The sequence below is a fragment of the Falco cherrug genome, chromosome 10 (assembly GCF_023634085.1).
Source record: "Falco cherrug isolate bFalChe1 chromosome 10, bFalChe1.pri, whole genome shotgun sequence".
NCBI lineage: Eukaryota > Metazoa > Chordata > Aves > Falconiformes > Falconidae > Falco > Falco cherrug.
Window position 1 is genome coordinate 2274242 of NC_073706.1, and position 26410 is coordinate 2300651.

The 26410-nt window shown below is 43.9% G+C and overlaps 1 protein-coding gene and 1 long non-coding RNA gene across 2 annotated transcripts; both read right to left on the reverse strand.

Annotated features, from left to right (window-relative positions):
• Positions 1-905: 905 nt before the first annotated feature.
• Positions 906-24446, reverse strand: CHMP4B (charged multivesicular body protein 4B). The gene is made up of 5 exons (XM_055722955.1): positions 24061-24446; positions 6255-6432; positions 5395-5509; positions 4742-4868; positions 906-1722 (listed from the first exon to the last, which is right to left on the reverse strand). The coding sequence occupies exons 1-5, from the start codon at positions 24254-24256 to the stop codon at positions 1655-1657; spliced, it is 684 nt and encodes a 227-aa protein (XP_055578930.1). The 5' UTR covers positions 24257-24446; the 3' UTR covers positions 906-1654.
• Positions 10869-24048, reverse strand: LOC129737000 (uncharacterized). Its single transcript, XR_008734295.1, has 2 exons — positions 18181-24048; positions 10869-17848 (listed from the first exon to the last, which is right to left on the reverse strand). It is a non-coding gene; the product is annotated as an uncharacterized LOC129737000 (long non-coding RNA).
• Positions 24447-26410: the final 1964 nt, after the last annotated feature.

A 26410-nucleotide genomic window follows, 5' to 3' on the forward strand; every position in this document is an offset into this window, starting at 1 on the left:
GAATGAGTCTGAGCAAGACAGAAAAGCGTTTTACTCTAAGCACTTTAGCTATTCACCAATATTATGCAATATATAGAGGAATTCAGTGCTATTAGAAGCCGAAAGGTGATCAGTTCTCAGACATACTACTGAATTGTAGGATTAAAAAACCATCCCATCATTTATTAAAATAATCAAGAAGAAATAGGTGGTAAGAAACAAGGTTGTCCTAGCCGTCTGGCTAAAAGTAAACAGGAATCATGACACACACACTCATTATTGCATTTTCTTCTTGCTGTGCAGACTAGGTTCTTCCTTTAGTTAAAGCAATTGGCTAAATGAACAGGAAAGAAAACATAACCCAGGAAACAGCTGGGTTGCCAGGTGGTGCCTCTGTCACTTACAGTTTCTGAGTTTCTACACCAGTAACCTTAAAAGCATTAACAGCACTTATGTGATTTCTTTTTTCTCTCCCAGCTACACCTGAACACTTCTATTAAGACACTCCACTGCACTTGAGATACTCACCCGTAACTCCTATAATACTACTGCTGTAAAAGACATTATTTGTTAGCACAGTGTACAACAGATATCACTTCTATGACAAAAAAATATAAAGCCAAGGCTCCCAAGTCTGTCCCTAAACTTGCTGCTGCTACTGTTAATTCAACTTTGATTTCCCCTTTAGTGTGGCGATTTCAACATGGTGGACCAGAGTATCATTGCAATAAGAAAACAGCTACAGCAGCCCTCCAGCATTTTTGCTTAGCCAAGACTGTAGTTTTATACAACTAAGCTGCAGTCATACAACCAAAGTTCAGCTAACTTTAAGCTGTATGTCACCCATGCAGAAAGAGGCCAAACTGCATGTAAGTCATAGCCAGATTACTTAAACATCACAAAAAACTGACAACAGTAGCCACAGATGAAAATTAATCAAGGTATTTAATACAGTGCAATCCATAGTAGTTTCCTAATTAAAATAATTGTGTGCATGTACCTGAATGGGTTATCAATTATCACAAAAAAGCAATAACCATTGTAGTGCTATGTAGAAAAACATACAACTGAAATTTAAATCTTCCCTACTTCCAAGATGGCAGCTGTCAATTGCAAATCATTATCACCAATTAAAATGGGAACAGTGACTATGTTGTCGCGGTGACAAACACGAGGCTGGCCACACAGCAGTCAAGGGATATAAATATAACTTGCGAAGAACTAAAAACCTAAAGCATTCTTGCACCTAAACACAATAAGAAGCCGATGGTGGCTTACGACTTTTCCTGTTTTTTAAATGCTTTACAAGACTTCTAGACACACTTAAACTGACTTATTAAAATTACAGAGTGTTTTTCAGCCTGTTTCAATTCAATATGGCCCAAACTTTGAAAATGAAGATCCAGCAGTGGCAGTCACACAGTCCAAAAGCTGAATGTTTGATTTTGCAAATACCTTTTTACAGAAATTCAACCGTATGAACTGCAGGCAATTCCCCCTGCTCCCCTCTCTTTCCTTGTGCAGACCATGCTATGCAGAAAAGAGCAATGCAGTTCCCACTGCCTTGGGTTAAAATTAAAGATAAAGACATTTTGCTTATGCTTTCTCCTCAACACAACACATTTGCACCCATAATAGGTAATCAGAGTCTTTTTCCAGCCAGTTACTGCTGTGGTTACATGGTTCCTGCCCAAGCTTCCAGCTCTTTCATGTCATCATCCTCTTCTTCCTCTTTCTTCTTGGCTGCAAAATATCAAAGAAAACAAATGAGGGGGAATCTTGACAGGACCCCGCCTCAATTCTTTGCAAGAGAAAAGCCTCCGTGTCACTGACTAAACCAACAGATGAAGCACCAAATATCACTAAAGGAAAAAAACCAAACCTTTTAGAACTGAAGTAAAAGGTGCCTTCTGAAAAAGCCAGCAGGGCTAAACTTCCTGGTATTACCACTTCAAGTGGAAAAGACAGTTACTCACATGGGAAGAATGCAAAGGTGCACGAAGGTTAAGATGTGTGCACCAGTGGTGTTTTGTCATTTTCCATCATCACCAAGCCTCCAAGCAGAAGACCCCAAGCCTTTGGCTTCTGAGCCTCTCTGAGAGACATATTCTTACAGAAATTCATCAGGCATCTCCAGTACTACAGCCTCTCTCCCATAAAAAAATAAATTCCTTATTCCATCATTAAGTCCTCAAAGTGCAATAAATGAGGCTGTTGTGTTTTGGTCTAGCCAGGTACGGAATTTGGAGACCCCCAACTCTTGTGCCTGTCTGAGCTCTTCCAGAGGCTGAAGAGCTAACTAGCACTGGGTACATGCTGCTCCCCTCCTCTTGCCACGCTCACTAGTAATTGGTTGGATGTGGACGTTAAGCAGCAGGCTACACACTGCCTTGTTATTATTTTTGGTCCTTCCAGAGGAGTAAATGGTGCTATTTGTCATAATGTGACAAGTCCAGTTTCTGGAGTTGAAAACCATTAACTCAGCAAAAGGTTTTAACACAAAAATAGCTGCAATAATTTTGGAAAACATCAGAAAAAGATGTCATTTCCTCAGACAGTGTTTTGCTTCAAAGGAAGAAGGAAAAAAAAAAAGTAGTCAAATAATTCATACTCAAAATGGTTTGTGTCAATGAAATGTTTCCAAATGAAACATTTACGTAACAGAGAATTGAGTCAGCTTTAAGTCAAAACTCAAGACCTATTATTTGTACAAGTCTGGAATTTGTTTTTCTATATTAAGCTCTTCCAGTCTCCATCAAAAAAGAACAGCTTTTGCCTGAATTTCTCGTGACAGCAACTTAGCTGACAGGCAACAGCAAAAAATTCTTACTCAGACCGATTAAGTCAAAATCCAGACAGCTCCTAAGAACTGGAAAAGCAGGAAAGCTCACAGTCATTTTCCGTTCAGTGAATAAAGAGGAAGTAATAAAGCAGCTCTACCACAGAAGACACATTAGTTATTTCCAAAGACACATTAAGCATGTACCTGCATTGTTAGGTAAAGCAGTCCCTTTGAAAGTCTGACCCATGATGACCAGAAGGAAACTTTTAATCCCAGCGTGTATTAGATCAATTTTAAGTAAAAAACAATTTAGGGTAAAAAAAAAAAAAAAAAAACCCAAAAACAAAGAACACCACAAAAACCCCACACACCACCACCCCAGAAACCCAAGGTTTCCCAAATGCTGGTCTTGGAGGCAGTTTTATTTAAATAAAAGGTAGCACGCCATTTAAATACATCAATGGAATTCTAATTTCTATCCAAAAGCAGCTTAATATAAATCCTATAAAACAGTGAGTTTTATACTCACGGTTTTTACTACAAAAACATTCATGATTTTTATTATTTGGGAAGTGCTACGTCTATAGAAGTCTTATGCTGTGCTGTATAGTTACTTAAATATGTGCACAATTACAATGCCTTTTACTAGTGCATTATATATACCTAATATAATGCAAAAAGTATATTTGGGTCCAAGCCAGTATGTTTTAACATCCATACCCAAAGAGTATTTAGAGAACAAACCTTCCTAAATCAGCTAGAAAATAAAAAGATAATGTACACGCTTATTTAATGTATTTCTCCTGCTGTTGGACCTGAATCTAGATAAAGTCTCAAATTTAAGACACTTTCATAGAACTCACTCCCTTCTCATCAACACCCGTCAGCAATTCTGCCTAGCAAAACAGCACTAGAAAAACACAAAATCAGTTACGTCAAAATAGAAGAACTGTAACGCACAAGGAGCAAACTTCATAGCGTGCCACCTAAAACAGACTTGTTGTTTGGCAGTATCTACTACTTCCCCAGTCATTTTAAGCCTGGAAAGGCAGTAACATAATTATAGACAGACCGACCAACTGGGACTATTTTCATCCACTAGCATTTTTTCCTAAGTAAGCACATGAAATAGAGCCGCAAAGTCTACAAATTACTCATAACAGATTAAGGCAGATTCAGCAAAATTGGCTAGTAAAGCTTCACACCCCATTAATGCATGCCAGAGGTATTCCAACTCAACTATATTTCGTGAGGTATCACTTCTATCTATCACAGAAGACTGATCAGTTCAGATTTAACAGCAGCTCTGAATTGTCTGTGTAAATAAGACTATTTCTTGCCTGTTCTCCACATAAAATCACCACACTAACTAAAATTTCCTAGATGTATGTGCTCTAAACCTGGGATGACCATAAGTTTGGTACTGTCTGGCTTGAGTACGTGCAGACCTCAGAGGAGGCAACAGCTGTCCCCAAAGAGGGGACTCTGAGGTTAGTTCCTCCCAAAAGCCGGAAAAGCAGGGATCAAGTTAGAAAACACAGCAGCAGGGAGCATGGTCCAGTGCGGGACTCTGAACCAGCCTGGACTAATTCCAAGAGCAAATTTACTCTCCACTCCCTTTTACAGCCTTGGTATGTTTGCCAAGATAACTTCCCTGTTAGGCCAGCAGCACCGAGTAGAAGGCTTCCTTTGTCCACATCTCCACTCTACCCTGAGCGTCATCCACACTGTAGATAAACTGGTAGCACTAGAATAGATAATAACTGTTCCTGTGATCGCTATTAATTTTTGTGTTTCTTACGAAAGGCAGGCTACCCCCATGGAGAAACGGCACCTAGATTTAATTTGTGATTCATGAAACAATTTCAAGCAAAATGTCCGTGTTGCCTGCAGCTAGATCTCTCAACAACGAGGAGCTGGCCATTAAATAAGCACACTTTTTAACAATCCAAGATGCTTCTGGTAAAGGTCCACACATACCTGGCTTTGATGGTATTGATATTGAGGGCACATTTGGTAGTGGTACTGTCTCGGGACCACTTATTTCCAGCAAGTTTTTGTCTAGTTCTTCTTGTTCTAGTTCCTCTAGTTCTGCCATGAGTTCATCCTAGGTTTTAAAGGAGAAAAATAAAAAGTAAGGAACTTTTAAGTCATATTTATTATGAAGTAGCTGATCATCTTATGAAAGAGAAAACAAGTCTCAGAGCAAACTGAGGAGATGAAGAATCAGATTCCTCATCTGAATTCCTGTACATGATATCTCTTGGAGGGTGAGGAAAGCAGTGAAGAGAAGAAATTAAGTGAAAACATTCTCGGATCAGGCCATCCAGACCATTCCTAGCATTGTCAGGGTCACAGCTGCTGCATGCATTGGTAGCAACAGCTAGTAACAAGTTTTAGGAGAGACTTTATACCCTAGTAGTGCACCTAGCCACATGACATACGCAGATCTTAAAAAGAAAGATCTTTTATGAGTCAGCATGCCTGGAGGTATTTAAAAGACAGGTAGACGTGGTTTAGTGGTGAACTTGGTAGTGTTCGGTAACAGGTAGACTCAATGATCTTAAGGCTCATTTCCAACATAAATGATTCTATGATTTTATGACATAAACAGAGGCAAATTTAAAGCATACCTCATCAAATTCCTCCCCAAATCCTACTGGCTTTGAGATGGCTGTTGAAATCTCATCTGCCAGCTCCTGCTGTTCTGCAATGTCCTGCATTAATTCATCTACTTTATCAATATCCCTGTAAAAGAAAGGAAGGAGTTCAATATAATCAGGCACTTTCCCAACGAACACTTAAGACTGTATTTCATGTTTTTGTAGAAATGCCACACCAGTGACATTTACAAGGTCCTTTCCCAAAATATACTTTGCATGCAAATCTGAATTTTATCCCCCTGGTCTCAACAAAATTATGCACGTGTTTTTTTACTTTTCCCTAAGAGTTAGCTCACAGCAGTTATACACTGGGACTTCATATGAAGAGGTTTTGTTCTGCACTGCTGGTATTAATAATAATTTGCTCTGCTCCCTGATCCAGCATTATTACATCTACAGTATTTGCTTTTAGAGCAAGTACAACATTCCCATAATGCAGTTTACCTTTAATTATTGCTACATACACAAACTCCACTGCACAGAAAAGAAGTTTAAGTCTTCCCCTGAGGCTTAAAATTCTTGCTGCTACTAGGTGGATCTGTAACTGGTACACCTGCCATTTGCTTTAGACTACACTGGTGCCAGCCTCCTCCTTTTGGACAAAGGCAGCGGCTTTGTACCATATAAAACGCCAAACTAAGAAAGCATTCATACTTGCATATTTGTTCAATATGAAAGTATATCTAGTATTTTAGTTTAAGTTAGAGCCTTTTAAAAGAAGATTTTGCTACTCTAGCTCTACCTTTGGTTATGAAACACCAGGTATTTAGCAGATCAAACAAACGACAAACTAAAATTCCTATGGAAAGATGCAGAAGGGAGTAACTTACATGTTGTCATGAGCAGCTTTCATCGCTTTGGCGGCAAAACCCATATTCTTAAGCACTTCAGTGTTAGTGTTGGCATTCTCAAGGGCTTCCCTCTGAAATTCAATCGTTGATAACGTGCCATCTATCTGTGCAAGCTGCTTCTCATACCTCTTCTTACGCTTCAGTGCCTGAAGAGCAGCTGAACAACAGAGAGGAGGGTAGAATTTGTGAGATTTATGCTCAAAACAGCCATTTGCTTTTTGTACCAAATACCACTCGGTACAGAGAAATATTTAGCATATTCTATTGTTTGCTGTCCACTTTTCTTCCTAGATAAACTAAGTTGCCTAACCCTTGTGTTCACCTCCTTCAACAAAATTGTTTACAGGTGGCCAGATGCCAACCATCCATCACCTGTCACACAAAGGACACAAGCTGAGAAGCAACTCAAGGATCTGTAGTCTGGTCACTCTTAACACACCATAGATCAGAGACTACGCTACAACAAACAGCACGCCTCAATATGCAAGCTGACTCACTCAAAAACATCTTTGCTCACCACCACCCCGGTACATCAAGGCCCAGCTGTTGGTGTAGCTCCTGTCAGATGAGGTTATGATGCTGCTGCAGGTCCCCACCGGCCAGCTGAACTCCTGTCCAGCTGCTGGGAGAAGCAGCTCATCCAACTACAAAGCAAGCCAAATGCTTTTTCAGCTTTGTTACTCAAGGCTGTGAAATACATATATTTGCACATATATAGAAATATTTATATATAAACAAAGTTTGTGCACGTTTCATATTACTCCTACTACAAGGTACTATCCACACAACAGTCTCTACTGAGAGACGTGAGGAGATGCCACCACTTAAATCTGGTTTGAGCGATCTGCTGCTGGGAAGCACTTGTACAGTGCCTGCTCGTGCAAGCGGAGCCCACCCATGACCACACCATCACAGAGCTCCACACCCACAGGGATCAACAGATGCAGCATAAGGACTGGTCCAACTTGCTGCACAGCTCGGCTTCTCCAGCTCCTTGTGCAATGCCCAGCTCCACCCCAGCCAGCAGGTATGCACCCAGCAGGTGACAACAGTCAGCTCGCTCTTCCTGAGACACCCGCACAGACAACAGGTGCATGTCCAAACCCCAAAGACTGACAGTGAACACAAGCTAGTTACATATAGTAACCATGCCTGTATGTGGCTAAAACTTTTGATAGGACCTGCAGCGTGGGCAAGACCCACTAAGCACTGTCAGATGACGAACAACCACCAAGTATCATGCGGAGTAAGACAGGAGTACAGCTTCCCTTCATGGCATTCCTGCTTCCCCTTCTGATATGAACAGACTTATCTGACACATGACAGACTTGGTCATATAATACACCCATGTACTTTAAAAACTCAGCTTGGACACAAGCTGCTGCCCTAACAGCCTTACTCCCAGTTTCTGAACTAAGCCACACACACCCCACAATTCTCCAGTGCTCTAATCTCCGTGAGACTCACAGCAGAAAACAGTCAACAGGACACACAATCTGCTCTGCTAAAAATCAACATCCTGGACCTCACAGTAGCTCAGTCACATGCAGCAGGAATGGTGGCAAACAAAGGCTTTAAATCTTTAAATCTCTAAAAGACGTTATTTTAAACCTTTGCAGGTTTTTTGGAGGGTAGTAGAAAACAAGGAGTAGGAAATCCTGAGAGCAGACAGCTTCCCGTATCTCCCCTAGGGAAGGGATGGTAACTTTGTGACATGGTGAGTATGTTCCTGCAACAGACACAAAAAGTAGCTCCTCTCCTGTAAGGTGATTAAGCCTGCGGGCACCCACATTGTCAGATGTCATCTTGAGAAGCTTGACAGTCCTTAAAGATAACATCCTGGTACCCAGCAGCCCTACATATACCTTCAGTTCTACAAGAGGTTATGATAATGCTGTATTTGATTGCTTTCAAATTGCACTAATGCATTAAAGAATAAAAAAAGCACTTTGTGAAGGTACAGCTAAGGTTGCCAAGCATGCAAAGTAGCACGGGTTGATTTTGTAGAAGCAATCAAAACCACAAGGGCACACGTCAGGTTGGCTGTTCCAACAAAAGCCAGACCCCAAACAAGCACCTTCACTGACTTTTTACGCCAATGACCAGTTAATCTCCCCACTGGTCTGGGGCCAGTCCAACATCCATTCCCGTTTGTCAGGAGCAGACACAGGACTGGGTTTTCATGTAACACAAAGGACAATGTTTGCTCTGCAGAGCCAAGCACAACACAAATATCATCTGAAACATTCCAGTTTTATGCCAGATCATAAAGTGATGAACACCACATTACTGGTATATTTAGTCTAGTTCATTTTGTGCTAATGGTTTAATTAAGGATATAGAAAGTTTTCTTACTCAGAAAGATAAAACTGTTAATAGGCTGTGTTTATATAGCGACAGATGCTGGGGAAGTGTCAGATAGTGACAGGACATTCTTTATTGAGGATTTTGTGCATCATGGCGAATTATTGGCAAAACCAGAGACTTTATAACCATTACACAAACCCAAGTAAAGTACTACAGTTTACATACAGTTCCCCACTATAACTTTCTCTGAGAATAGCTACAGTTTATCTGCATTTCATGCTTATGTACTTTTAAAATAAGCTGTTCAGTCACCAAACATTGCAAGCATCATTGTAAAAGAGCTGGTGATGAGGAGTTTTTATCAGGACTGTTGGGTAACCCTATCCCTCCCGTTCCCAAGCATGCCAGTTCAGTGTACCAGAACTGCACTCCCCAGCCTTCACCCCGTTTTATAAATCCTTTCCTTAACTAATTTCTCACTTGTATGTACAGATCAAGGCTCCCACTTTTACAAAAGCATGATACATAACCTTTTAGCCTGCAGAACTGAGTTGGGATCCCCCCACAAGAACTGGAAGATGGCACATATCTCCCACTTGGGTGCAGGTCCCAGTCCTGCAACTTGCTGGGTTACTGCTGAACCTCTCCCAGTTCCTGCTGGTGTCTCAGCCAAGCACCAACCACGCTCAGATCCACTGTGGTCAAAAGCCTGGCACACAGACCCCTGCCTAGGAAAGGGAATATAAACATGCATGTTTTTTAAAAACTTCCCTTGTTTCAAGTGAAAACTTAAAATGGATTTGTGGTATTTTCTAGAAACATTTACAATTCCTTCAGACCAGGAGTGACCAAGGAAGATATTTGTATTTTCCCCTCTCTTCCAGACAACCTGTGCAAGGATGAAGCTTCCTATGGCCACAGTGCCCACCTGTACCTTCTCAAAGACTGACTGGTACAAATGCCTGTTTCGGCAGCCTAAAAGGAATGAGGACTGATACACAGCCGCGGCAATAAACACAGGGCCATGCATAAAGCTTCCATGTCTGGACAATTCAGCACAAATATTTAGCACAGGTCAATTAACATCAAAGTGATAAATGAGTTTCTGCAATGAAGAAAATCTTACTCAAGAGATTGCAAATTTTTTGCCACTAGAAGCAGTAAGGAATGCAGAACAAGGTATTTAGCAACTCAAATTAGATGATCGCAACTTCCTGCAACTTATTTTCGTCTGTGTTTCCTTGCTTAACTATCTTTTAATGTAAAGTCCTTGTCTATAACTAGAAGATTTTATTAGGCTGAGAAGTTAAGAAAATACCAAGTTAATTTGTCACTCACATTCATTTCATCCTGCAAGTTTTAGCAATTAATTTCCCATATTCCTCCCCCCACAGAAGAGGATTTACATTTTACATTCAGGATTCTCCTTGCTGCAATTAGCAGCACAGTCCTTTCACAGTGCCCCTTTCACAAATGTCCCCAGGCACCAGCACCTGGGCGCAAACGCAACTCAGAACACAACTCGGAAGGAATCTCTATGCCATGTTCCTGTGTGCCTGCCCTCTGCACAAGGTGGCAGAGGCTGCTGGGATCTGGTGTAGACCTTTCTAATCGCTATTGGTCTCAACTAGAAAACAGATCACTAAATGATCATTTCTCTGCATCTAATTTTATCAAAAAGCTAATAAAAATGCCTTTTCTACTGGAAAAATACTTACAATCATGTTTATTTGTTAAGACCATTACAGTTAAATTGGTTTTCCATCTCTCAGGACTGATTTCCCAATTTTCAGGTATTTCTGGACAAGCACACCACATCCATACACACAGCTCAGAGCTCACAAGGAATTTCTAGAGTAGGAGTTCGTCTGGAGGCAAAAATGGGAGCCAAGGGGTTTACCCAACCAGGCACAGGCAAGGAGGAAGAGCCACAAACTCCTGCTTGAAATGCAGGACCAGCAGTAGTCTTTACTAGCATGAATAACCAGGCTGCAAACTTTCCATATGTTGTTATCATACGTTACAGAGTGGTGGTACCTGACAGAGGTATAGGTCCAAGGAGGTGATTCTGTTTTGATCTACAGCTGCTTTATCTTTACACTCCTATTTAAGCATCAGCTACTGAAAACTGATGAGCAGTTGTGCTGCTTTCTTCCTGCAGAAGTCTTTACCATCTGCATAAATACCTACCAAAATCTTAAGTACTGCCAGACTAACACATTTTTATTGTCTTCATTTAAGTCAAAGCTATAAAAATCTGAAGGGAGTGACATCGGCTCTTTTTCCTCACAAAAAAAAAAGTTTCCAGAATTTGAAATAAATATGAAACAGAAACAGTAGGCTACAAATATGTCCTCTAGCATTATACACATGAAAAAAAAATGGATGTGTGTTTGAAGTCGAAGTGTAACATTGGGCAGCCGTGGAAGAAGCAGCCCACAGGACCCACACCCCTAAATTATGCCTTTACTGCTTCCAAGATAGTAATCACATCGGCAGGCAAATTAATTTAATACCCAGCTTTAACTGCTGTGGAACTGCTTCAGCAGGACCTGCAACCATATATTAAGTTTAAAGCATTTATTCCCTAGCCTAGCCAGACAAGAGTTTGCCTGTGACCAGAACCTGTTGCTAGAAAGATCACCAGCACATTTTTCTAGAAATGGCTGATCTAAGGTTTCCAGCAGTGCAACCATTTCCTTATCTTGGAGTAAAAAGCTGGAAGATTACAGATCGCTGCACCAGACTCACAGCAGCATCTGCAAAGTGCCTGATATTCAGAGGCTCAAAACAAGTTAAGGGCTGACGCTTAGCCTCACCATGTTGTGCCTGTGTATTTCTTAGCCTTTATATAGAATAAAGCACAGAAAGATCCCAACTACCATTTCTACATGTTACTAATTACTTAAGCACAGCTGGTAAATCCAGTCTGTTGCAGGCAATGAGTACCGGGCAAGGCACAGTTCTTGCAGGATCGCTTGGCATGGCACTACTCTTGCTCAAAGCTGAAGGAAACAGTTCTGTATGAAAATTTTCCCCAGCTCCTCGGCATGGGACTTGCAACAAAGGATGCCAGGAACAGTCGCAGAAGAATGACAGGCGGTGTCCCTGACCAGCTCCCACTGTCCCACGGGCAGCCTTCCCTCGGTAAGAAGTGACACTCCAGCGAAGTCACTCAGTAACACAAGTCCCACAACATCCTGCCTTTGGGTGTGGGTTAACTTACTCTTGAAATTTCCCTATTTCATATAAAAAGAGGGGTACCAGTTCACATCACCAGCTGGTTTAGGAGGGGATTTTTTTCTTGCCCCACGCCCACACACCCCTTTTTTTTATATATTTTTAGCTGAAATCTCCCACAGGTTGCACGTCAGGAAAAGACAGTAGTTGCTGAACCATTTTACAACAGACAGATTACCCTCTTGACCTACAAAACAGCCATGGGTTAGCTAAACTGATGCGAGAAAACTGTTGGTAGACTTAGAATTTACAATTACAAAAAAATACAATATTTAAGATAACTTTCACTTAATGAATCAACACAGACCCAATGACAGCAAAAATATTTGATCATTACATGGGAAGTTAAGTTTCCACCAGACCACAGCAAGAACTTGCCAATAAACACTCAGTAAGACAACCTTTACAATCCATATCTTACCCTTAACAGGCACAGTGTGCGTTTTAGCTTGGAAGTCCAATGCGCATTATGAACTGCATGCACTTAAAAATATCCTCTAAAAAAAAACCCAGCAGATAACAAAACTTAGTTGCACTTTATTTGAATTTTAGTGACGTTTTCAACAGAATACATAAAGAAGTATGCACTGAGGAAAAAGCAGTTATATCTATATTATTACAATTAAATTAAAGTTTTAAATGTATTACCTAACTGGGTGACTCCTGTCATCCATCAGGAGACGGTCAGCAGGCTCAAAATTATCTTCTTCATATGATATTTTGATATATTCATTGCCTTTAATATCAGCTACAACTGGGCCATTGAAGCCAATTTTTATTCATAAAAATATCACCACAGAGCTCTGACCAGTTAAAATTGATATAAATAGTTTATGACCTCTTTTTCATTGGCAAAGTAATATAGTATGTCTCAGTGTTAATGAGCGTCAGACTATAATCTCTCCAGCTCCTTTCTACACAGAAATTCTCACTAAGAGATTGGCTTGCAGAGAGGGGGGCAAGTCCAGTAAAACAGCAGCTGAGTCAAAAGCTGTTTGATCTGGACTGACTGCTTCAATTACTTGAACATAAAAACACGTACAAAAGTACATTTGAAGAACATCTCTCAGCCTTTTCAAGAACTCAAACTTTTTCATACAGAAAAAGCTATTCCCTCACCTGGGGTTCTTTGTTTGGGTTGGTTTGTTTGTTTTTTTGGTGGGGTATGCTTTTGTTGTTGGGGTTTTATTTATTTACAGTCTCCAACTGATTAGCTGCAAAATACTATTTTTTATTTCCTATTTATTTGCATTTCTGTGATAGCCACCCCCTAGAAATTCCAGCAGAAGTTTCTCACTGTTTGACCACAGTGAATAACAAGAAGCCGAGGCTTTCATTATTATGCCTACCACGGCAGCACCCAGCTCCCCAGCACAGCTGATAAGCAGGAACTCATGTTTCGGTTTTCAGTCACAACTCCCGACTAACAAACACTCAGAAATGAAGGGTTGAGTCATTTAGCCAGATTATCCTCCTCTGTCAGCACTCACCGTCTGAAAAGCATAACTGCTCACCCAAATAATTTTACTTTGTTCTCAAGAAATGCCATCTCTAAGAATTTAATTTTGTGTATTTTAAAAGTATTTCAACCTGTATATAAGCAAATTATTATTAACAGTAAGTCTTAAGACTTTCCTTGCAGTATTTACAGCAGTTTGTTAGTGAAATAAGAAAAATGTTCACTGTGGTAAGAAGTTAGCTGGATAATAAAAATACAATGGTACTACATGGTACCACATTCAGAGAGGAAAAATTGACTATGAACACATCAGTGATTTCATTAAAAATCAACAGCCCTCCTGCAAGTACATATTGCTTATACACTTGTAAGACAAGTAATGTTAATGGAATATTTATGCATACAGCAATTCTACTGAATTAATGCTTTTAAGTATCATTAGCAGAAAAGTATAGATTAGTAGATTAAAAACAAAGACTCAAGAATTTTTTTCTACATACTTGCAACTCCGTATTTTGCTAGCAAAAACACATCTCAACTTGAAAGGAACAGGAGGACCAGGTACTTCAAAGAGTACTGAGAACAACTGAAAATGCAATTCAAGAGTTCCATCAAATTCAAAGCCACACTTGTACCAAGGTCCAAGCATTTGTGAACCCAGAGAATGTGTCCCGACTGGTGGCTCACAACATGCGTTTCCTGCTATCCGACTCCTGCCTCTGCAAAAATCTGCTAAAAATCACGCCAATACCTAGAATAGAAAAGGCTTCTCATCCCGACGAAGACACATGGGTTAATAGCTCTGATTGCTCCAACTAAGGGGAAAAAAAATAAGTTAATCTCACACCAAATTCTTACAGTCTGTCTAGCAAGCAGCAGACACACCACTGCAGGACACCAGCTGTATTAATATAGGATGCAAGAGTTCCGCAGCAGCCTCAAAAATAATGTACACCAAATTTCAACCATGCCAAAATAAATTGTGCAAGATAGCTGCAGAGGAGCTTCCCAAATGGGGGTCTCTTGGCCCCTCTAGCAGAAAGCTCAGACACTAGAGATGATTGAGATAATCAACTTAATATTGGGTGACTGTCTTGCACATTATACTGTGTATCCATCTATAATTTGCTCAACAAAAGAAGTGTCATTATTTTTGCTGCTTCTGAAAATACCATTCCATCTTCCTGGCACTTGCCTCGGCAAATTTAATCACAAAGAACATCCTTGCTGTCCTTGAAATGGGACAAACAAGAGGCACCGATAGGTGTAAGTAATTGGCTGTCTTGCCTACAGTAGCATAGCTTAATCTTAGGCAGCAACTGGTCATCTCTCATTCCATTGAGAGTCAGCAAACTGCCTACAATACCTCAAAAAAAAATCCTAAGAAGCAAAAAGGTAATTTAAAGCAATTCGCAAAACATCCTCCAATGCTACAAGCAGATAAAAATCTGTAGATATAAATCCCACTACAGTCTTACTACACTTCTTTCACACCATTGAGTCCAGCCTTGAAAAAATACCTTTCTACAGGGATTTTCTGGGTCAAGGAACAGTTAACTAGCAGAAGAATGTTTGTGTTGGTTCAAACCAAACCTGGCATAAAAGCATCCAGGCTGTATCTTGCCACAACAGTCTGCAGTACCTACCAAGAAATGCTTGGCCCAGACCAGGCAAGTCTAACAAGATGCAGAAGCAGGTGACACTTAATTCTCTATTCAGGGTCCTAGAGATCAGATCTTTTCAGGGCGTTTCAAAAAATTTTCAGAGTATTTCCAAAACCATGTAACTCCTCTAGATATAACAGCTAGAAACCACCCTTGTCCTGCAAGCTTCTGCCTGAGTATTTTTGTTTTGGTGCTGTTTCCAGTTCTGGAAATATTTCCTACCCATCCTGTGCTCCAGCAGAGATTTGCCTACATGCCACATGTTAGCGAGCTTTCTCTACATGAAAAGAAACGTAAAGCCTTTAGAGCCAGTAGCATAAAGGCTTCATACAAGGGACTAAAGAAGAAGAAAGAAAGGATGGCTGTGAAACCGATAGATAACCATATTCCTAACTGGTTTTCCATTAAATACCCAGGTACACTAAGTCAAGCAGATGGCACAGCACAAAATGTCAAGAGGTCCAAGAAGTCAGATTTCATTTTAAGCATCATGGTGTGAAAACGAATGGGAGACAGAAGTACCAAAGCATGGTTCAAAATAAATGCACATCAACTCCAAGGCTAACACAGTGCAAAGCAGCACGACTTCCTCTCCCGTGAGGATCACCTACTGAGATCTGATGTCCAGAGGGTATCTACAGGCCTAGAAGTCGCTTCATGCTGAATGCCTGGCCCCCAATGCAGGGCCTAATGTCTCCAGCATGGTTTCCAGAAAGCAGCTCACAAGTGCTTGTGGCAGCCTCCTGTGCCTTTCTTTTGGGGGATGCTGCACTTTTAGCAGGGAATCATGAGCAGAGTTCAGTCTTGGTCCTCCACTTATCCTTCTGTGTCTGTCTACTAAACATCTAATAAAGTTCCCAAACCATATCCTCAAATGAAGGCAACTATTCCCAGCTCACAGATGAAGTGACCGATTATAACTACCCAAATAAAGCATACAAACCCAGGCAGAGAATACAAGAAGGTTTCTGTCCTATCTGTATTTAAAAAACAAGATTACAACTTCCCCTTGAGCAAAGCACTGCCAGAACATTTAGTCTCTCATGCAAGAGGTTAAACAATAAGCACTCCTGGTCTAAGAAACAAACACACAAAGGCAAAAAAAAAAGATAATGAAGTATTGCGTACAACATCAAAGAGAGCATTAATACACACAATACCCAAACAGAACAGCAACCACCACCTTCAAGGCATCGCCAACCACAGCACTGCTCAGTGCTCCAGCCAGCATCGACTCTGTCTTTGTGCCAGTAGTTGCTGATGTTGTTCCACATCCCATAGCTGAGCCGTAAGGCAGCTATACTTGAAGCGTTAACACACTTCCTCGTCACGCTCCCTTACGAGTGATTAGTCACAAGCAGCCATTTTCACAAGGAGTGCAGAAAGTGTGTTTCCAAAGGTCAGAATCCATGATTACAGTGCTCTTTATTCCTGAAACCACGAGTAATTCACACCAGCTGAAAGTTACAGATGGAAACATATTGCAGTGCTGGATGCAGAACCAGCATGCCGAGTAACCCCCACCAGGCCTGGCCACAACAGAGGTGGATAGTCCAGAAAGCAAGCACCATGGACAACCCAACATGCATCTGCCAGCTCTGGGCAATTATTGTTAGAGTATTGCCAAGTCTAAGAATTTCGTTGAGGCTGTCATAATATTGACAATTTCTCTTAACATCTCATCTGGTGAAGTTACGCTATTTTGAGATGTGAAAAATTACTTTTTTCATGAATACTCAGATTCCAACAGTAACGACTAAGGGGGAAAAAGCTGAAAACATAAACCTTTAGAAACACAAAACTTAGCAAGCAAATAAGACAAAATACATTTATTTAAGAAAAGATTTCTTGAATCAACCACCAAACACTTAGCTGGTAACACTGCAGCACGCCTCTTGAGGCCAGAACCAAATTGCATTTCTTAATGGCAAGCCCACACTCTTAGGCAGTGACCAGCTCCAGGAGCCAGGTTTAGCAATAAGTAATTACTGCAGCCCTCACATCACAAGTTGATGGCGCTGCCAGGAAAACACTTACCAGAAGAGGCTTTCTACCACTGTTTCCCACCAGGACATCACACGTGCTGAGCATGGGGATGCTGGCAAGACATCTTATTACGGTACTACCTTCGGGGGAGATGCAATGACTGTGCACAGTTCCTATCTGGCCTGTTATGAAGTTTTAGATAAACTTATTTTCTTTCAAAACTCACAAAAATCACCTATAAGTTTCTGAATATCATCAGCTGATGTTCCTGTCACCCAGGCATCTATGTTTCTTTTTAGTTCCACTACATCCAAGCAACCTCTGTGCAGTCACCTGGAAGTAAACATGACATCCTTAAACCTGAACAAGCTCCTGCCAGGCCATGAACAGCGCACACAATATGGATGTTTGGTAACACGTAACACACCACCACATCAGTGAAACAGCCAGCATAGCTGATCACAGCCTTATCAGAAAGGGAGACTCCAAAAGACAAGTTTCACAGTGAAAGACGTTACAAGTCTTTGCATGCATGGAGTAACCTGGCAGCAGGTATTCAAATGAGCTTAAGATGCAGCTACATGGGCAAATGCAGTCACTATCACAGAACCCCAGAGGGGTCGGGGTGGGAAGGGACCCCTGGAGAGCACCCAGCCCAAGCCCTGCTGAAGCAGGGTCACCTCGGGCTGGCTGCACAGGCGCGTCCAGGCGCGTTTGGAATGTCCCAGGGAAGGAGACTCCGCAGCCCCTCCGGGCAGCCTGTCCCAGCGCTCTGGCACCCGCACATCAAGACGTTTTTCCTCGTATTCGGATGGAACCTCCTGTCCTGCAGCTTGTGCCCGTTGCCCCGTGTCCTGTCGCTGGGCACTGCTGAGAAGAGCCTGGCCCCGTCCTCTTGGCACTCGCCCTGAAGGGATCTGTAGGCATTGATAAGGTCTCCTTTCAGTCCTCCCCAGGCTGAACAGCTCCAGCTGTCTCAGCCTTTCCTCACAGGGGAGATGCTCCATCCCCTCATCATCTTTGTAGCCTCCACTGGCCCCTCTCCAGTAGCTCCCTCTGGAGCTGGGGAGCCCAGCACCAGACACAGCACTCCAGATGTGCCTCCCCAGGGCAGAGAAGGGGAGGATCACCTCCCCCGACCTGCTGGCCACACTCCTCCTCATGCACCCCAGGGTGCCACTGGCCCCTTGGCCACAAGGGCACACTGCTGGCCCATGGGCAACTTGCTGCCCACCAGCACTCCCAGTACCTTCTCCGTAGAGCTGCCGCCCAGCAGGTCAGTCCATCCTGTGCTGGTGCGTGGGGCTTTCCCTCCCCAGGGACAGGACCCTGCACTTGCCTCTGTTGAACTCTGTGAGATTCCTCTCCAGCCTGTCCAGGCCTCGCTGAACGGCAGGTTTCCCTTCTGGCAGGGCTTGACAGAGAACAGGAACAGAGGAAGGACGTATTGCATCAAATACAGTTACCCAACACATCTGGCAGAACCCCAGGTTTTTGCTTTTATTTATGCCACTTTATAAAGCTGTTTTAAAAGGTGTTTGTGAAGCCCCTCCATCCCTCCCAAACTTCTATACTACAGCAATCTTGTCTCCAAGAGCCTCTGTTAAACACAGGGAGGGTAGAATTACAAACAGGAAGTTTCCTCTTGTTTTTAAACATTATTTTAAAAGAGTAATTATCACACTTTTCCCAAGCCAAATGATTAATTTGGCTCAACTCATTAATCTCAGGTGAGATGAAGGACTCAGGCCAGTACTCCTATCAGTACTCTTGCACTGAAGTCATGGTTTACAGTTAAGCACCTGGAACTTAAAAATGCATTTTATATTAGACTATGACTTAAAACATTGAAAAGGGAGACAAGTACCACAAGAAGGGCTGGATAGTGTTTGCTGTAGGACTCGTGCTTCCCCTACATCAGCATCTTACAACCCATGGAAACAAAACCAGGCTCCTGTTATTTGGTTCTGTGAGCAGAGATCACTTTTCTTGTCAAATGTCAAGCAGGACCTTAAAAACACATTCACAAGCAACACATTAAAGTCTAAGACCTGACACACAGAGTCACAGGTCATTTGAGTCTTTGCCCACACCCAGGCCTGAGGTTGCAGCTTTTCCTGCCTTGAATTCCAGATCATCACAACATTTTGAACAACTCAAACTTCTAAACAAAATTGTCTACGCCATCATGCAGGCATGCTTCCACTTTTTAATTAATGATCAACTGACTTCTTTGCTGGGAGACTGCACGTCACCCTCAGATTTTATCACAATTGGTACCTGTAAGCTGACCAAGCAGAGAGCTGTTGCCAGGAGAGGCAGAATTGCCCTCCTCCTCCCAGTCACACTCCTAACTCTCTCTCCTGCCAGCTCTAGCATTTCTGTGGTTAAGTGGGAAAAACAACCTTTTGTTCGTTTGTTTGGTAGTTTTTTGGGGGTTTGATGGGGGTTTTTTTATAACAGTTAGGTTTTGGCTGGATCAGCAAACTAATCCAATTCATGCACTCACACAAATGCTAACGCCAGCACAAGAGGTACAGGCCGAACAAGGCACTACCACTTCTGGCAGCCACATCACTCGAGATCAACTGGCACCAGTTCCACAGCCACATCACCCCACACCAGTTGTATGTTTCAGCCAGGTTAACTAACCTGGTACTGAAAGAAGCAATTCTGTCTCTGTTCTGGTGCCAGACACAGCAACCCTCCAGCAACAGGCAAATCAGATCAGCAGACTGATGTGACATTAAGAAAAGGTAAGGTGACAGTAAACAGTTAATTTTCCACCAGATCAGCCAGCTGAACTGACTTACCTGTGGCAGCACTGTGATCTATTGCAAGCTGGAGGTGGGCACAAAATCATGACTTCTGGCTTCAGCCTACACCCAGCTTCCTTGTTCATTTGATTTTGGTGTGAGGTGGAGAATAGGAGTGTGCTCTTCCCAGGAAAAGCCTGAATTACACAGCAGGAATATAGTTGTGGTTTTGCATCTATTTTGTGCACTTGGTCACCAGTGCTGAAAAAAACCCGCGTTATATTTATTTACAGTGAAAGCGAAATTTTGACATCAGAGGAGATAAAACACCAGCTAACCAAAATCAGAGTTGATAGAAAATCCATGAAACGTCAGTCTCCTGCTAAAGTCTGAATGAATTTACTGTATATTGGCACAGTATTAGCTTTTCACCCACTATGGTGTCTGTGGACCTAGTGTTCATTCACAAGAAGGTAAAATCCAGTAGCAGGCAGGAACATAACTGCATTGATTCATCCTAGATCTAAACTCTGGAGTGGACTACTTATAGAAGTGGCACCCTAGGACAGCATCAGGTTTCTCTCCCTACTATAATCTTCACATTGAGACACAGCTTGAGCTTTGAAACAGATTCTGGAATCATTATAGCCATAGTAGTCAGAGATCAAGGAATTAACCCATTGCTTCTCTGTGTGTGCGTGCTATTTCTCTGGCAGCTTGGCTTTGCGTGACCAGACAACAGCCACAAAGAAAAGGAATAAAACAGTAAAAATGGAGCAGCAGTAGGTGATTAAGATCAGCTTGAGCTATCCTGAAACTGAATAAAGTCCCAGAACTTCATAACCTTTGGCAAGATCTAGCAGTTTGGTTTCTTTCATCAAGTTTGAGTGCCTGATAAAACATCCCAGATTTGATGAAACAACTCTATATTGACAAACTGGAGTGGAATAAAAGGATGCAGCAGCAGCACAGTACTTACAAACTTTCAAGCTCACAGCTTCACACTTCTTTTGTTACAGCAAAATTTATTTTCAGGACAGACTTAAAATCCAGTAAGATACTGGCTGACTGGTGTTCAAACTACGCCATATTACTGCTGCTTCCATTAACTTCAGGGAGAGCAGTAAGTCTACTACTGATGAGCTAAAAGCAAAAGTTTTGAAGAGCCTCTACAGGGGAGGAGGGGAAAAAAACCCACCAGAACACACGCTATTTTCAAAACAGTAGGCTGAATGTTTCCATAAGAACACAAAACAAAACACAAGTATAACCCAAGTGCTTCCCAGAAGAAGGAATATTAGCTTGCACCTTTTCAAGAAACCCTTCTAAAGATGATCAGTCTTCTAAGCAGTTCTTCACCCCATGGACAAAAAAAATGACACACACATTAAAGCTGTAACTGCTGGTCTCCGTAACACGCTCCAGAAGCGGCACAGGTGCCTTCGCACCAACATAACACTTGAGACTGTTGCCTGCCCCCAGCAACTATTTTGATACTGTGGACTAATGAGAAGGAATTGGTAGAGTGAAAGCAAAAAAAAAAAAAAAGTTACTACACTTGAGTTACTTCAGGAAGCACAGCGATGATAAATCTGCCACGTCTGTGCAGCCAGAAAGGAACAAAAAGGCCCTGAAAAAAGGAACTTTTAACAAAAGTTGAAAGCCTTCCATGCCAATAAACAACAGATTAAAGAAATGTGTACCAGGTAGTTACTCATTTTAACTTCAAAATTGCATGAGGAGTTGTCTGATTATATAGCCTGGATATCCTAAATGTGTATTATGAAAAATATAGACTTACAGTAAGTTCCTAAATTAATAAAAACCTGCATGTGCTTGGGGCAGGCACAGGAACCAGAAGGCCTGTAAGTTTCTGGGCTTTTCTTAGACTCCAGAAGCGCCGTAGGAATTAGTCAATGAGCCTTTAGAAACCCCGCTCGCTTGGCACTGGAACAATCGCATAGTGTGCTGGAGAGCAGAGAACGTATCCTTTTGTTACCCCAAGTGTGCCAGACACCCATCTTTCCTCTGAGAAAACAAAAGCATCATTCCAGGTTTTCCAAGGTGGCTTTAAGCTTTCAGGTAAGCTCCCTGCCCCTGCTGCAGACACGTCTATTCTTCTGCCAGCTTTACCCCAACAGCTTCCATTAATGTCAACACAACCGTCCAGCTGAGCATTACGCATATGCACCAGCCACAGTATGCTTCTCTATGAATAGCAGGGATATACAGACATCTCCAGAGTAAAATGCTTAGGTCTTGGAGGACTAAGAAAGCTTAAGGATTTATCAAGTTATATTTTTTAAAGTCAATCTAACACTTCAAAAGAAAAAATCTCTAGTTGTGTAGCTTTCATCCGTTTTATGTAAAACATCTCAACTATATCAATGTATTTCCATTAAAAAGACAGGCTTTCATATATAAAACTAACATATTTTTCTTTTCACTTAAATTATGGATTTAAGTGACTTTGCATCAAGATTATCTAACTTCTGGATTATAAAACCACCTGAGGTCAGAGAAGGAAAAATCCAAACAACCGCACATAATAAAAATGCAATTTGTTGGAGCTCAGCTGATGACTGGCATCTTGAACCCTGAACAAATGAGCAGTGCCTTAGCTTGTCCTGAGGGGAACTCACATCCCACCAAGCTAATAGGTAATCAGCTGTCTTTATTAGCAGCCCAATAATAAAAGTTGGCCTCTTAGTTTCAAAAGTCCTCTGGAAAAAAAAGTTTGTTGTCCACCAGAAAACCATCCCCAGCCCTTCTCCTTTTCACAGCTCCTTAATTACTCATCAGGATCCTGTCCTTCTTCAAGACCTCATTAGTCTGACCCAGAATCCTGCTAGTGAATGGGCAGGTTTTTCTCCTTCCTCCACCTCCAAAGAAATTTAATCCCTCCACTACCCAAAGCGCTCCAGAGCACACTGAAGGGCAGCAACAGAAAGGCACGGAGAGATGTGGCATTACAGTAGAGCAAGACAAAGACCTGAACTGTCAGCGGCAGAAAGAGAAGTTTAGAAGTTAAACAGGAGTGCTGTGACCTGCAGAAGAGGAAGGCTAGAAAGAGATTTATTTTAGCTCTCCTTTTAAGCTTATTGCTAAAGTTGCCCAAAAACTGCACCAGAAACTCAACTTATTAAAACCGTTGCAATTAATTTGATTTAGAAACTTCGTTAAGCCTGAAGTCATGCTCTGTTGCGGCCCTTCAGAAGACACCTGGGGCTGCAGAAGTGAGGCCTCTGCCACGCTGTCGCTGCCTACAAACCCCGTGAGCACTCATGAGCTTGCTCCATTGGCACTATCACTCAAACACAGTGCCAAGTGAGAAGTTCTAATGTAGCACACTATTCTGAAGTTTGAAAGTAGGCTTAAAATGCTGACTAAAGCAGCGATAGGGAGCAGAAACTGTTATTGGTAATTACTGTAAATTAACCCCTTGCTACCTGGCCAACAGTCATGTGTTAGCAACTCTGGGTGCCAGAGAGGGCAGCGCCTCCTGCTTCAAACCCTGCAGTGCTGCTGTAACCCAGCACAAAACGAGCAGTGTCAACACAAAAATTGAAATATGCTTTCCTGAAAACACTGCTTTTAATGACCACTGTAAAACAAGCAAGCTCATCAGAGTACCAAAATACATAAGCTGACAAGCCACTTCTCATCTTCAGGCTGACAGACCATTAACGCATATCAAGCGCTGCCTGCAAATACGTAGCTACACCTCCCCAGGGGGGGCAAGTTCCACCTGGTAAATAAACATGGATTGCTAATATCCATTTATAAGCCACCTATAGCTTTAAGATACCCTGACAACAATAACAATATATTTAACCAAATCCTCAGATTAACCAGTGTGAAGAGTTTTGCTGGTTAGAAGAAAACCCACCAGCACAGCAAAGCAAGGCCTCACTCCAGGCTGATGAAGGAGCTTTTCCAGCTACTTCAAAGCTACCCCTATACACAACCAGCTTCTGCTTTGCAACGTTTTACCAACCTCCGCCTAAAGCGTCATGCCAACAGAACAGAGAGCAAGCCTCGCAGCGCCGTGACACCATCACGCGGGAGTGACGCGGCCCCCACGTCAGGCAGCGCCACAGACCACGGGCTGCCCTCCCGAGCGGGAGAAGCCTGCTCCAGCACCAGCCCCCGGGGGAAGGGCGGCAGGCTCCGCAGGGAGGGCTGCGCGGCTCCCGCTGCACCGGGCGGCGATAAGCTGCCCCAGGCAGCTCCACCGGGACGGCCGCGGTGCCCCCCGAGCACAGCCCGCGGCCTCACGGGCCGCCCCGGCGGCCCACGGCAGCCGGGCCTGGCCGACCTGTTGCCCGGGGCAGGGGCGGCCCGGTCCGGCCTCCCCCGGCCCGGCGGCTCACCGCGCTTGTTCTTGGTGCCGTGCTTGCGGGCGGCCGCCAGCTCCTGCTCGATCTTCTTCTCCAGGAACTCCTGCTTCTTGCTGAGCATCTCCTCCGTGTCACGGAGCCGCTGGATCGCCTCCTGCGGGGACGGGCCCTTCCCGGCGCCCTTTCCTCCGGGGCCCGTCCCGAAAAGCTTCCCCAGGAGCCCCGACATGGCTGCGCCAGGCCGCCGAGGCCGCGGTGTGAGGCGGGGGGGGGGGCGACGACAGCCGTGGAGCACCGGTACCGCTCCCCTCACTCTGCGCCCCCCGCACGGACCGTCCGTCGGGCCGCCGGAGCCGCTCAGGCCGCCACTAGCTCGCTCCCTGCGCTCCCGCACCCCGCCCGGCCCGGCCCCGCCTCGGCCCGCCGCCCCCGCGCCGCGCACGGCTCCCGGCGTGCCCCGCGCTCCCGCGGGCTGCTGGGACACGTAGGCGCGGCCGGGCCGGGGCGCGGGGCACGCCGGGAGTGCGCGGCCGCCAGGCGGGGCGCGGGAGCGCAGCGGCTGGCCTGGCCTGTGCCGCGGCCTGGCGGGCTCTGGGGAGGGAGAGCCGCCGCCTCGGCCTCCCCCGCGGGTCTGCCCGGACCCCAGGGGCACTCGGGCCGCGTGTGCTGCTCTGGCGGGGGAACGCGGGAGGAGTGTGACGAGATGGGGAAGGTGGCGCTGAAGGCGCGGCCTAGCGCTCTGCAGAAACCGGGCACACGGGGCCGCGGTTGAAGAAATTGCCGTGGGAGCCTGCCCTGCACGCTGCGGGGCGGCAACGGAGCCCCCTGGTCCTGGCCGCGGCCCGGCGTGCCGCCGGCTCCTCGCACTAGTGCCCACGTCATGGTGTGGCATGGCACGGCACAGTGTGCTGCAGAGCAGTACAGCCCTTAACGAGCCGCTTGAACCCTGCCACTTGCCCGCAGCCCACTGAGGTGTCGAGATAATGTGGTGCAATTTCTTGTTTTAAACTTTCTCAACTTGCCAACTTTACAAAATCAAGTCTTTAAAGCCAGAGCCACGGTTGCCCAGTCGGTGGTGAGTAGTTGCCACTCACCTGAGGCACACGTTCTGGTTCATGGAGGCAGTATGGGCCTAATTCCATGCTGTGTGATCACGGTACCTACATACAGCGTCCAAAGTCCAATAAAGAAATGACGCTTTAAGTGCCTCAGCCTGATACCAACCTTTATGGGTACTTTCGACTTTTGTTTCTTTGTGCTTGGCCTCTAACATGTGTAAAAGTAATAAACACCCCCCTCTCCAGTCACAGTGGTGTTGTAAAAACAAGTTAATTAATAACAGACTCAGACAATAATAGTGTTTACCACTGGAAATCACCCAAAAAAATTAATCATTGCTTTTGAGCAGGGCTGGGCTAGTTTGTGCTCTTTAAAGCAGCCTGGGATATACCCACTAAATGGCCAAGAGGAAAAATGAGCCAAACAACTGCTTATTGAGCAAGAGAGCTTTTTCATGCCCTCAGCAAGTGGGAAAGCACACTGCACTGGTAATACAAAGACAGCCTCCTTAGGTACCAGGTGGGAGTTAGGCAACGAAGCTGTGTAATGGATCCTGCCGCATTGTACCTTGCTAATGTCGTAGCAGCAGATAACGTAACAAAGGCAAAATACAGAAGAAAAATCCACTGAGGCTTACAGAAACTACTCGCCCCCAGGGCAGGAAAGCTTCCCAGCTGACAACACTGGGAATCTGTACTGAGATCTGCATGTAACTCACACTGTCTCAGTGACAGCATTTAGCTTTCTAACTGAATTCTCTTTTCCACAGTATTTATCTCTATGACAAGCTTTAATCTGCAGGCAGTATGGCTACAGTGGAGAGGGTGTTTGTTTTAAATAACCGTATTATTTTTCCTTTCCACACAAAGGGCAGCGAGGCACCAGGAGCACCCACCCGGCTCTGCAGGGGCTGCCAGGACCTGCTGTTGCTCCTGTGCAGCCAGCCCAGCTGGGAAGCAGGGGTCAGGGGCCACCACGCTTGCAGGCAGTCACCCATCCCTTTACTCTGCCAGTGCCCCTGGGGCTGCAATATCTGTCAGACATGCATAGGACTCACATCCACAGAGTCTCCAAAGGCAAGAGCCACACAACCACCCAGCCCAGCTTTGCTTCTGATCAGGGACCTCTCTTACACTATCTTACACACAGTTGCTCTGAGGTTTACTTTGAAACAACAATCATTATGCTCATGATGAAACTTGTTCCAGCTCAACACTACCATGCACGCAAACGGCTATCAAGCAAACAGGGTGGCATCTTTCATCCCTCGCGCCCCACAGTCACATACAAGGCTGTTTTGCGGCTCTGCTTCCACTCCTTGAAT